General features: G+C 42.0%; 1 protein-coding gene across 5 annotated transcripts in view; it reads right to left on the bottom strand.

The window, feature by feature from the left end:
• The window catches only part of C16H8orf34 (chromosome 16 C8orf34 homolog), a 522081-nt gene extending 516851 nt beyond the window's left edge, over nucleotides 1-5230 (bottom strand). For all 5 annotated transcript variants that reach the window (XR_015715789.1, XR_015715790.1, XR_015715791.1 and 2 more), the window contains exon 1: nucleotides 5140-5230. Coding sequence is in view for 2 of the 5 variants with exons in the window: in XM_087825423.1 (XP_087681549.1) it covers nucleotides 5140-5208 (69 nt within the window). In the remaining 3 variants the exon portion in view is untranslated. The remainder of the gene's footprint in view (nucleotides 1-5139) is intronic.
• Between the last annotated feature and the right edge of the window lie 6914 nt (nucleotides 5231-12144).

The raw sequence follows: 12144 nt of genomic DNA, 5'->3' as shown, positions 1-12144 counted from the left end.
CTTGCCTCTTCTTTAGGCCTCATTGACCCAAAGGGGAGGGAGAGAAATACCTCATTGTTGCCAGGGGTGGGAGGTACAGGCAAAGTATCTAGGATTTATAAAGAACCCTTAAAACTCAAAAACAAAAATACAAACAACCCAATTAAAAAATGGGCAAAATATTTGAGTAGACACTTCACCAAAGATATATGGAAGGCAAATAACCACATGAAAAAAATGGTCAGCAACATCAGGCATCAGAGATATGTAAAATAAAACCATAATGAGATGTCACACACACCTATAAGGTTGGCTATTATTAAAAATAAGACAGGATAGGGTATTGGTTTGTCCTATTATTTAAGGAAAGTAGTATCTGCCAGGTCTCTTCACTATAAAGTTACTTTTTCCCTTTATAATTAAAACTATTCTGTGAAAAGATACTAGAGATGATGTAACATTTCATTCCTCATCCACTTTTCAACCATTTGTTCTAGCATCGATCAATGTTTCTAGCCTGAATTATTAAGAAAAAGGTTGCCAAACAGTGATTTTCTTATTCCACCATCCCTTCTATTTTTATTAACTGGCATTCTACTATATGATAAAGCTTTCTCCTCTCCCTATAAATTGAATATATCCATGTAGCTCATTATTATCTCTGTGCAATAAATTATTCCTATTTTATACAGTAAGATAATTTGTTGCTATCATTTTTTTATTTGGATTCTTACATTGTCCCAGGCTTAGTTAATAAGAGCTTCTTTAAGCCGCCTTCTATGTTCTTTTGACATGTACCTATTTTTCTTTGGCCACTTTCTTACTTTCTGGCAAAAGATTCTCCAGGTTCATCTTGTACTTTCCCGGCGCCAAAGCTGGCATCAACCATTTCTCCAAGGATACCTGGTTCCACTTGACAGAAAATGGTATTTATAATCCCAAATCTGGTCACTGCTACTGGGTGATGCTATTTTCAGGCCTTCGCAGTAAGGCAGAGTAAGGAAATAAATGTATACATTTATGTATATGTTAATACACACAAATCTATACCTATTTCTATTACATCATCTATTTCTATCATTAAATGTCATGAGATCACATTAAAACCTCCAATTTCATTCTAACACCACAAGGTCCATTCACCTTTTTTCCTTTTGGCATCTGTGATCCCATCTCCGTCAGTGAGGGAGCTGGCTTGTGTCATTTTCAATACATTTACCTATTTTCTCAACACTCCCCTACCTCATATGTAACAAATCTCCAGATCCTGCCAGGTGCCTACCTGATACAGGTGTGAAGTGATACCTCATTGTGGTTCTAATTTGCATCTCTCTGATGATTAGCCACGCTGAGCATTTTTTCATATGTCTCTTAGCCATTTGTATGTCCTATTTGGAGACGTGTCTATGAGGTAGCACTTCACACCTGTCAGAATATCTACCATCAACAAGTCAAGGAACTATAAGTGTTGGTGAGGGTGTGGAGAAAAGGGCACCCTGGTGCACTGCTGGTGGGAATGCAGACTGGGGCAGCCACTACGGAAAACAGCATGGAGTTTCCTCAAAAGATTAAAAATTGACCTGCCATTTGACCCAGTGATCCCACTTCTGGGAATATATCCTCAGGAACCCCAAACACCAATCGCAAAGAACTTATGCACCCCTATGTTCATAGCAGCACAATTCACAATAGCTAAGATTTGGAAACAGCCCAAGTGCCCATCAGTAGATGAATGGATAAAAAAGCTGTGGCACATTTACACCATGGAGTACTATGCGGCTATGAAGAGGAAGGACTTTTTGGCCTTTGGCACAGCATGGAGGAAGCTAGAGAGTATTATGCTAAGTGAAATGAGCCAATCAGAGAAGGACAAGTACCAAATGATCTTACTTATGTGTGCAATATAATAAACAAAATAAACTGATGAACAAAGTGGATCCAGTAATACAGAAGCTTGCAACACACTGAGGGATCTCAGAGCGAAGGTGTGTGGGGGTGTGTGGGTGGGGAGAGATTAGTCAGGGAACTTGTATGTTTATGGGCATGGCCCATGGACAGGGACATTGGTGTGGGGAGGGCCTAGGGGTGGGATGGATGTGGGGTGGAGGGGATCAGTAGGGTTAAAAGGGGGACACACACACACACACACATTATTACCCAAGAATACTCTAGTGCAATGATTTCTAGGCATGGTTTTATAATGCTTCAAAACATCTTCAATCGCATTTAAAGGTAGTATAAATTTATACTACTAAATCATCTAAAAACAAGATTCATTTTAATTTAAAGTAGTTTTTGAAATGCCATATTGTGTGCAGCAATAAGCTTCTCAAATGATAAAATGTTAGAAATAAACAAATCAAGTAAGAAATAAACTAAATAACAACTAAGTATATAAGATGTACAGGTGGAAAAACAGTATACAAGTATTCACAATAATACTTTATGTTACCTTTGCTATTGTTTTAAATAACACTCACGCACTCTCTTTAAAGTCACTCCCTCCAAAATATTTTCAAAAAACATTCCTAATTTACAACATCTGTAAGACGGTACATAATGTCAGGTCTTGTATATTTTCAAAACTAAAGTAAAACCATGTCACCAACTGCAGTACCTCAGCACACACATAAAAAATCATAACAAAGCACAGATAATAAAACTTAGAGACACCTGACCACTTCAATGTGTGATTGATAAAAGGAGATTTTAGCCTCTGTCACTGTTTCTTTCAATGTGGTCCAGGAATTAAATATGTAATAATCATTTGTGCCTCTTCTTACTAAATTTGGATTCCTGGCTTATCCTCTGGTTTCCTGAGCAATTCTTATGAGAACCATTCACCAAAGCACTAGGATGGTTGAGGAGAACATTAGGTCAACAATACCCGTGTTACACCAGTGTCACTGGTTTTCTAGCGTGAGAAGAGACAGGCAACCATGAGCTGATGAGATTGTCCAATTTTGTGAAGTATGTGTAATTCTACTCTCAAAACTGAGCTCTATAAAGATCAAAATTTTTGTATAAGGACCTGCTTTTCGTAAAAGAGAGCTTACTCCTTTCTCCCTTCAATTATTTAAAGTGCACATCCATCCTTAAAAATAAACTACTCATCACTGCATGTGGGATGTATGTAATATATCATCAATGAAATCATTAAAATTCAAAGCATATATTTTTTCCTTTTTATTAAATGTATTGGGTGACATTGGTTAACAAAATTATACAGGTTTCAGGTGCACAATTGCACAACACCTCTTCTGTACACTGTTTGTGTGTTCATCACCCCAAGCCAAGTCTCTGTCCATCACCATTTATCCCCCCATATCCTCCTCCACCTACCCCCAATTACCACACTGTTGTCCCTGTCCACAAAGCATATAATTTTGTCATTTTTCAGTGAGGAGGTCTAATGATTTTCTGAGAAAATTCTGACATCACTTAAAATTCATCAGTGCAGAACTAGCTGGTGAGTATTTTAAAAAAAAAAAAAAAATGAGGACTTGATAAATATCAAGTTGGATTTACTTTCTAATTATGCAGAAAGTTTACATACACTTCACATTTCAAACTCTGTTATCACTTGGAGAGACTTTCTGGAATTTTAAAATATGTTAAATGAGAACAGTATCTATTAAAAACAATCCACTCATCCTCCCTGGTAAATTGTACTGTATATTCTATGAGAGTAGAAACACTAAATGTATTTGGTTTTATGTTTCTTTTGATGCAATTAATACCCTGTGTCACAAAGGGTTATTATGCTTCTGCTTTTTAAACATATACATAAGGCATTGCCTATAGTCTCCAATTATTTCCCTAAAGGTAAAGAAAAGAAATCTTGTAGCTCCAGCAATTCTACTTTGCTTTTGGATGTGGACTTCCTTTGCTAACACTTTTAGCAGAAACAAAAATCAAGGCATACAATGTAGGGAGTTCTGACTCCACAACAGTGAGTGTCTGTAGAAACTACCGTCAGTCTTTCAAGCCAGTACACCCTTAAGGATGGGCAGGAAAACTAAGGATATCATGCAGTCTCGGTTATTTCAAACCCGTGTTCCCCAGAGAAAGGACCTATCTGATCTCACGCCCGGGTCTCCCTCCCTTTTTGTGTTGGGGCTTTAGTTCGCATTATTGTTTTCTAGGCTGTTCTCACCCTCTCTGGTCCTAGAGAAGCTTCTCCATTCTTGGTATCTCTGGCCCCTGCTACGCATCAGCCTCATTCAGAGGCCAGGGACAGGGAACCCCCAAGAATGGCCACAACAGCTTTTTGGGAGGAGGGCTAGGGAGGGCATCAGGACCCTCCCACCCCACCCACCCCCTCGCTGCCCGCGGGTGCCCACCTGGGCGGTTAGCCCGGGAGGAGGAGGGACGGTGGGCGCCCCTCCCACCTGCCTGGGCATCTGCCCAGGGCCCTGGCAACCGCTGGGACACTTGGCCCGCGCCGGGCTTCTGTGTCCCATTCTCATTCTCTCGGGTCCTCCCGCTCTCCCTTTCTCCTGCTGTATTTTTGTCATTTTTCTCCGGCGAGGGAGCCCGGCACAGAGCTACGCCTCCTTCCCACGGAGGCGCGTGTGCGGTCCCCGAACCTCTCCCCGCCCCTGTCCCCCCGGCCAGGCGGGTCCGCGGCGCCAAGGGCTCTCCGCGCTCCGGACGCCGGCGTCGGCGGGCGCCTCCGTTCAGCAATTGCAGCCAACGCGCCCGCGCCCACCGAAGCCCGCGCCTGGCCGGTTCCGCTCCCTCCCGGTTAACCGCGCTCCTCCCACTGCTGAGCACCCCCTCCGCCTTTTCGGGTTCTACTACTGCCCACATTATAAAAAATCCAATGTGAATTCGGGGGGGGGAGTGTGTGTGTGTGTGTCCCACCCGTCTCAGTGTGTCGGGGTCCTGGGCGTGTGGCTCCGAGGTGCCGGACAGCCGGGCGGCTCAAACTTCCCCTGCCAGGCTGAGGCCGGGCCCCGCCGAGCTCACCTGTCTGCGCCCAGGTAACCAGGCAAGTGCCCGCCCGGCCGCGTTCCAGGACCCCTGGCCCCGAGAGAGCAGCACCGGTGACCCGGAGCCACAGGGGCGCCCCTCCTGCGCGCAGGTTCTCCATCCCCCCCCCCCCCCCCCAGGGTGCTCTGCTTTGATCTGGGCACCCCTTCCTCCACCGCGCCTTACCTCAAACAGGGGGCCGATCTTGTTCTTCTCCAGGTAAGCCTGGATCCGGGACTGCTGATACGACGCCATGGAGACAGCCGCGGCCGCGCGGGGGGCGGGCGGAAGGCGCCTCCGCCGGGGGCACCCGCCTGCTCCCCGGGCTGGGGCCGGGACGGGCGCTCGCGAGCCTGGCTCCGCCGGCGCGGCGGGTCCCCCGGGACCGAGGGCGAGCGCGTGGGGCGCCCACAGCCGGAAGCCCAGCAGGGCGCCGGCGCCGCCAACTCAGACAACTCGGAGGCGAGGGGGGAACTCCTTCCCCGCGCTCCCGCGCCCCTGCTGCGCCGCCCCGCCGGCGGCGCGGGCGCCCGGGAATGGGAGCAGCGGAGCCTTTCTACTCTGGGGGGCAGCAGCGGGGACCCGGGGCTGGAGGCGAGCGGGGAGCTGCTGCTCTGCCCAAAGCGGCACCTGGGGGGCGCCCTCGGCCCGGCCGGGCTGCGGGGCGGGAGCCCGCCGGGAGCGTGCGTGGCCGTGCGGGACGCGTGCGCCCCTCTCCAGGTTGCAGCCGCCAGCCGCCCGGCTTCGCCCAGCCCGCGCTCGCCCCGCCGCCGCTCCCTAGCGACAGCGCCGCTCAGAAAGCCAATGGTGAAGGGGCTTCTTTCAAAGTGCATATAAATCTGGTGCTTGTTGGCTACTCTTTGGCAGCTGCAAATGCAGTTCGTAGGGGGTCGTCCCCGCTCCCCCGGGGCAGCCTCCCCGCGCCACCTCCCGCTCTCCCTACACTGGTTCAGGGGCCCAGGGGGGCGGCGCTGTGGAAAGGTGCGCGGGTTGGAGTGTTCGCCACGAAAATGAGGTTGCCTTTCTTAAGAAAATCTGGGTTGACTTGGAGCAAGTCAGCAGGGACTGCAGGCTGAGAACCCAGCAGAAAATTCCCAAGGGTTGGCAGCAACTCTTCAGCTTTTGACAGAAGAAGAGAGAAAAGCAAGCCAGCCCTCCCTTCCACGTTTGCCTTCCGAATCCACGTATAATTATGTCTCCGTCTAATTATATAGCGACATCTCAGATGCCACCCTATTCCACTTAACGATGTTCCTCTAGATACTATAGGACCTCCCAAATTTAGCCAATACCGTCCTTATCAAGGAGTGATTTTCAAGTTGAAGCTCTACAGACACAGAGGCTTCTTCCAGGAGCTCTCTTTTTTGTGGGGAAAAAACAAAAACAAAACAAAAAAAACTTTTGAGGCTTCCAATGATGACATGCCTGGCCCCTCACCATGACATGCTACCAAAATAAAAAGATTTATATTAATAAATATGAAGGTTTAGAATGAAGGGAATAATTGTCCTTGAAGCGGACTGCCACAGTATACATTTATCTTTCTTCCTTGTCTTCTGGATTTCTGTAATTCATAATTTCTTTATTGGTGTCAGTGTTTTTTCATCTGTATTTTAAATTATATACTTATGTGGAAACGTGCAATAGTTAAGATAAGAATGGAATATCCCAGAAAGAATCATTAATTCTACTTAAATAATTCAGATAAGAAATCCACTAGGATACCTAATAGCTATATCACTGATAACCTGAAATAGGATTTGGAGCCAGAAGATGCCCAAGTTATTACTTTGACAGTCGGATTCAGTGATCTGCCCAGGGAGAATTAAATTGAATAGCAGTGAGGTGCTCAGGGTTGTTACGTGTTTCCCATGTGGATCACAGATGTACCTTCTTATATTTTTTTAAACATGTTCAGGAGAAATTAAATATACAGAGTGAATATAAACATTTTTGCTCTAAGGTATGGTGTGCAGCCATCTATGACCCAGGTGAAAAGTCAAGTATTTTTGATACCATGTAGTACTGGAGAATCAGAGTGGTACCTTTTCTGAAGTCAAGGGTTGGCATCCTCTTGGAGGCATTAGCAAGATGCTTTTTAAAATCAGATAATTAACATACTGATCCTTCACCATGCTCAAAGCACTGCACCTGGGGCCTTGAATATAAAAGACAAAGCTTCACTGGCAAAATACTTACTAAAGGGAGAATCATAAGGATATATACATTCGTGTATGTTAATACACTGCATCTCCCAAAATTACATTTTTAAAATTCAGGAGATATTTTAGAAGTTTTCAAGGCCTACCTCAAATACCAACTCCTCCACAAAGCATTTCTTGGTTCTTTCCATTTACCCCCAAACCTGACTTCATCACTACACTAAATATTTATTGCACAGCCTCTCCGTGGCAGACATTACGTTAGGACTGATGATGCAAAGGTGAAAGGCCTGTCTTTATTCTCTGGTGTTCAGTCTTGTTGAGATCATTGGCACAGACACACATAACGACATTATAGTGCACTGTGCTAATATAGTAGATATATAAAACATGTTGTGCACATACTAAAGATGGAAAATTACCTGTGCCGGGATCATCCAGGAATGGTTCATAAAGGAGATGATGTTTGAGCAACGTGTTGAACAAAGAGTAAAATTTTAAAGTTTTCCAATCAGGAGTGGTAGAGTAAGGATGAGGATATTTCAGGCTTTGGCATAAAAAATGACGTGCAAATGCACAGAGACAAAACAGACTGGGGGTTAGAGAAACATAGGGTGTATATGGAGGAAGATTGGCATAGGAGGTCAAAAATATAGGCAGAGTTCATCTCGTTAAAAGTCTTTTTTTTTTCCCTGTGAAGAATTTTTATGAGTTTATTTAAGCCAAACTGTTGCCAGGAAGCCAAGAGCTCAAGGGATTGAGAAAATGATCTGGAGAATGGCAGTTTTGCGTGTTGCTTTATAGATTACAATCAAAGGGGGAGGCCTAAGTGGGTTATGTGAAATCCATTGGTGATACATTAGGGAGGCGGGAGAAAGTAAAGCGGGGAAACCTCTGGGATTGGATAAAAAGTTAAATGATACATACTTTTACATAGGTGGGTACAGGATAGCTAACGGTCAACAGTTAAGGAGATATCAATAACAATGAGAAGATTCCTGGTCTCTGCCCTGGTGCATTGAGGGCCCTGAAAAGGGGGAAATTACTTTGTTTTGCAAAGGCCTGTGTTAATCAGGTGTGTTGTCTCAGATGCAAAAGACAACGGACAGTCTTAGTTAAAAATTAACCTTTGTTAGGGAAAAATATTGCCTCAGAACATGGCTACCAACCATAAACTGCTTATGTTTAAAAAGTTTTAATTTCAGACCATCCTTAGTGGTTATTTTAGGTCTCTGAGTTTGCAAGGCCACCATGCAGGCCTTCCCTGAGCTTGTCGGGTTTAGCATATGGCCCTTTTTCATCCACACATTCCCCTTTTTGTCATAAATCAATCCAAAGGATGCATTGGTGACCAACCTTTTGGTTGGATAACAGTGTCCCAGGGTGCTAGGAAGGCTCATTCCTAGGAAGTCTCAGGGTCAGCATTTGTCTTGCTGAACAGAGTAGACCACTGGGGACAGGGCAAGACCATTAGATGTCATTCAAGGTTGAATTATTAGTACTCAAAAAAAAAACACGTACATGGGAGGCAGTCAGGTCCTATATGTCCTTGTTAAAAATATTCTGGATCATTTTTAATTTTTGAGCCACCATGATCTGAGTCTTTTTGCTGCTTAAGTTTTGTTTCCTTGTTAAGAAGTTTAGACTTGCATATTCAGGGGAATGAGAAGTGAGTAAATAGTTTTGGGCAGAGGAGTGTTATACATAGTCAGGTAAAAGAAGATTGTTTTGATTACATTTATGACAAATTGAAGAATGATATGGGGATGGCAAAACCAATTTGGGTCACAGAATCCATAAACAAATCATGAGGGCCAGCCTTAGAACTGGAAGTGTGGATAGAGAGAATGCTATGTATTCAAGAAATATCTGAAGACTAATATGTTGATTAACTATTTGTGGAATGAAGTTGGAAGAGGGAATCAAAGATGATCCTCTGATTTCTACAGCAAAGCTAAGAGATTATAAATTATTTTCCCAAGCCACCCAATGAATAATTGATAAGGCTGGGTTTTATTCAGGTTTCTCTAACTCCAAAGCTGAAGCTATTTCAATCTTCTATCCTGTATCCTGAAAATTAGTCAAGAATTTAGTTTGCAAATATCATTTTCCCTTAGTGGGAAGGGCTGTCTCATGCTGGCACACAGTAGGCACTCAATAAATTGCAGTTGGATGAATTAATTACATTTTAGTGGATCAATTCAATCCAGCTATGTTCTTTCAGGCAAAATTTTGCATCTGACAGATGGTATTTATGTTCTGTTATGTTCTATTTTGTTCCATTTAATTAATTACATGCGTATTTTGGTCTCTCTTTTAAATTGCAAACTCACTAAAATCATGAACTGTATCTTAATGATTTTCTTATACTTTACAGTATGTAACAGCATATTTTCATACAGTGGGTTCTTCATAAACATATCTTTAATTTGATTAATATCCTATTGCTGTACATTTTAAGAATTTATTTCGTTTAGTCCCCTTAAGATAATCTGAAAAGTAACCATTGTCTTCGATTGAATTTAACCATTCCCATGCATTACATGGTATCTTTATGATCCTTTCCCTTTTGGGGGGGCATGGGGAGGGCTTAAGTACAGCATGTAAAGGCCATTTTCTCTGAGACTGTTTTGACTTCATTGTGTTATAGGATTGCCTGTCAGCATAATTTACAAATATACAGAATCCAGTTTATAGGACGTACGATAGCCCTTGTCTAACTTCATTTGTAAGACACCTTGCACAGCTCCTTACACAAATGAATTTTGATGAGAGACAAGAGAACAGTGGTGAAGGCCAGTTGACCTAATTAGGAAGTATTAACAATGTAATCCCTTGAAATTAATTAAATATTGAAATCAGAGAGCAGAGAAGTTCTATACAGGCTCCTGGAATTAGGCTACTAGCCTGAAGCATACTTGTCCCCTCCCTGTATCTCTTTCACCTTGCCCCTTTGTAACAAACAGAGGAAAATATCTTCCCAAAGAACTCAAGGTATCATCAGGATTTTGATTTTTAAGCCGTAAGGTGGAGAGGCTGCATCAGAGACAGAAATAAAGGGGATCCGGAAAAGATAAAAGTGGAAACGTGGAATAGTTTTGAGTGAACAACTTCCCTAATGTCATTTTATTTCATTCTGAATTGTCAGAAAATGAATGATGATTAGGATTTAAGCCAAATTAAAATCACAATTAAATATCATCTCACACCTGCTAGAATGGCTATCATGGATAAGTTTAAAACAAAAAACTCTGGCAAGGATGTGGGGGAAAGGAAACCTTGTACACTGTTGATGGGAATGCAGATTGGTGCAGCCACTTTGGAAAACAGTATAGAGGGTCCTCAGAAAAAAAATTAAAAATAGAACTGCCTTATAACCCAGTGATTCCACTCCTGGGTGTATATATTTTTACTGCTAATTTGAAAGTCTACATGCACCCCAATGTTCATTGCAGCATTATTTACAATAGCCAAGATATGGAAGCAACTGAAGTGCCCATCAATAGACATGTGGAATGAAAGCTGTGGTGTGTATGTGTATATATATATATATATATATATATATATATATATATATATATATATATATATACACACACAATAGAATATTACTCAGTCATAAAAAAATAGTGAAATCTTGTCATTTGTGACAGCATGAATGGACCTAGAAGGTATTATGCTAAATGAAATAAGTCAGTTAGAGAAAGACAAATATCATATGATTTCACATATATGTGCAACATAAAGAACAAAATATATGATCAATCAAAATTGAAACAGACACAGAAAGCAACTGGTAGGAGCTAGAGGGGTAGGAAGTTAAGGGATTGGATGAAAGAGATGAGGGGATTAAGAAGTACAAATTGGTAGTTACAAAGTAGTCACCAGGATGTAAAGTACAGCATAGGGAACACAGTCAATAGTATTGTAATAACTATGCATAGTGCCAGGTAGATACTGGAAATATTGTGGGGAACACTTTGTAAAGTATGTTATTGTCTAACCGCTATGCTGTATATCTGAAACTACTACAAAATAATATTAAAGGTAAACTATAATTGAAAATATTTTTTAATTAAAAAATATTTAATTTAAACCACAACGAGATACCACTTATACCCACTAGAATAGCTATACTATAAAAGCAAACAAACAACAAAAACACACACATAGGTAATAAGTGTTGGCAAAGATGTGTAAAAATTGGAACTGTCATACACTGCTGGTGTGTAAGTAAAAGGGTGCAGCCAATTTGAAAAAGTCTGGCAGTTCTTCATAGGGTTAAATATCAAGTTATAATATTACCCAGCAATTCCATTACTAAGTACATACTCAAGAAAAGCGAAAACACACGAGCACACAAAAATGTATACATGAATGTTTATAGCAGCAATACTCATAAAAGCCAAAAAGGGGAAATGATCCAAGTATCAAAATATCCATTATTTGATGGAAAACTAATAGCATGTGGCATGTCCATTTAATATGATTTGGTAATAAAAAGGAATATAAATAGTACTGATATGCTACAGCTAAATGAAAGAAACCACAAAATACCACACATTGTATGCTTCCACTGATGTGATGTAGCCACAATAAGCAAATCTATAGAGCAGAAAGTAGACTAGTGGTTTCTTAGAGCTGGTGGGTGAACAGGAGGCAGAGGAGGGCCAGTGGGAAGGGTGAAATGTAGGAGCAGAAGAAGGGTGAGGGGATGGATAGTGACTGCTAATGGGCTTCTTATAAGGGAGGTAAAATGTTCTAAAATGTATTGTGCTGACATTGCACAACTCTATGAACATACTAAAGGCCATTCAGTTGTACACTTTAAATAGGTGAATTGTGTGGTATGTGAATTAAATCTCAATAAAAGTGTTATTTTAAGAAATAACAATAATTGTTAAATTGTTGGTTCCAAAGTTCTCCTAGGCTCCTGTTTATTTAATTGCTTGTGACAGAGAAAAATATTGTTATAAAACACACACAGAGATATAAACAGATCCTAAACATGAGTCTTTATTTGGTGAGC

This window comes from Miniopterus natalensis, chromosome 16 (genome assembly GCF_054644295.1).
Source record: "Miniopterus natalensis isolate mMinNat1 chromosome 16, mMinNat1.hap1, whole genome shotgun sequence".
NCBI classification, from domain to species: Eukaryota; Metazoa; Chordata; class Mammalia; order Chiroptera; family Miniopteridae; genus Miniopterus; species Miniopterus natalensis.
The sequence above is the reverse complement of the archived record's forward strand: the minus strand, read 5'-3'. Positions and strand labels throughout refer to the sequence as shown.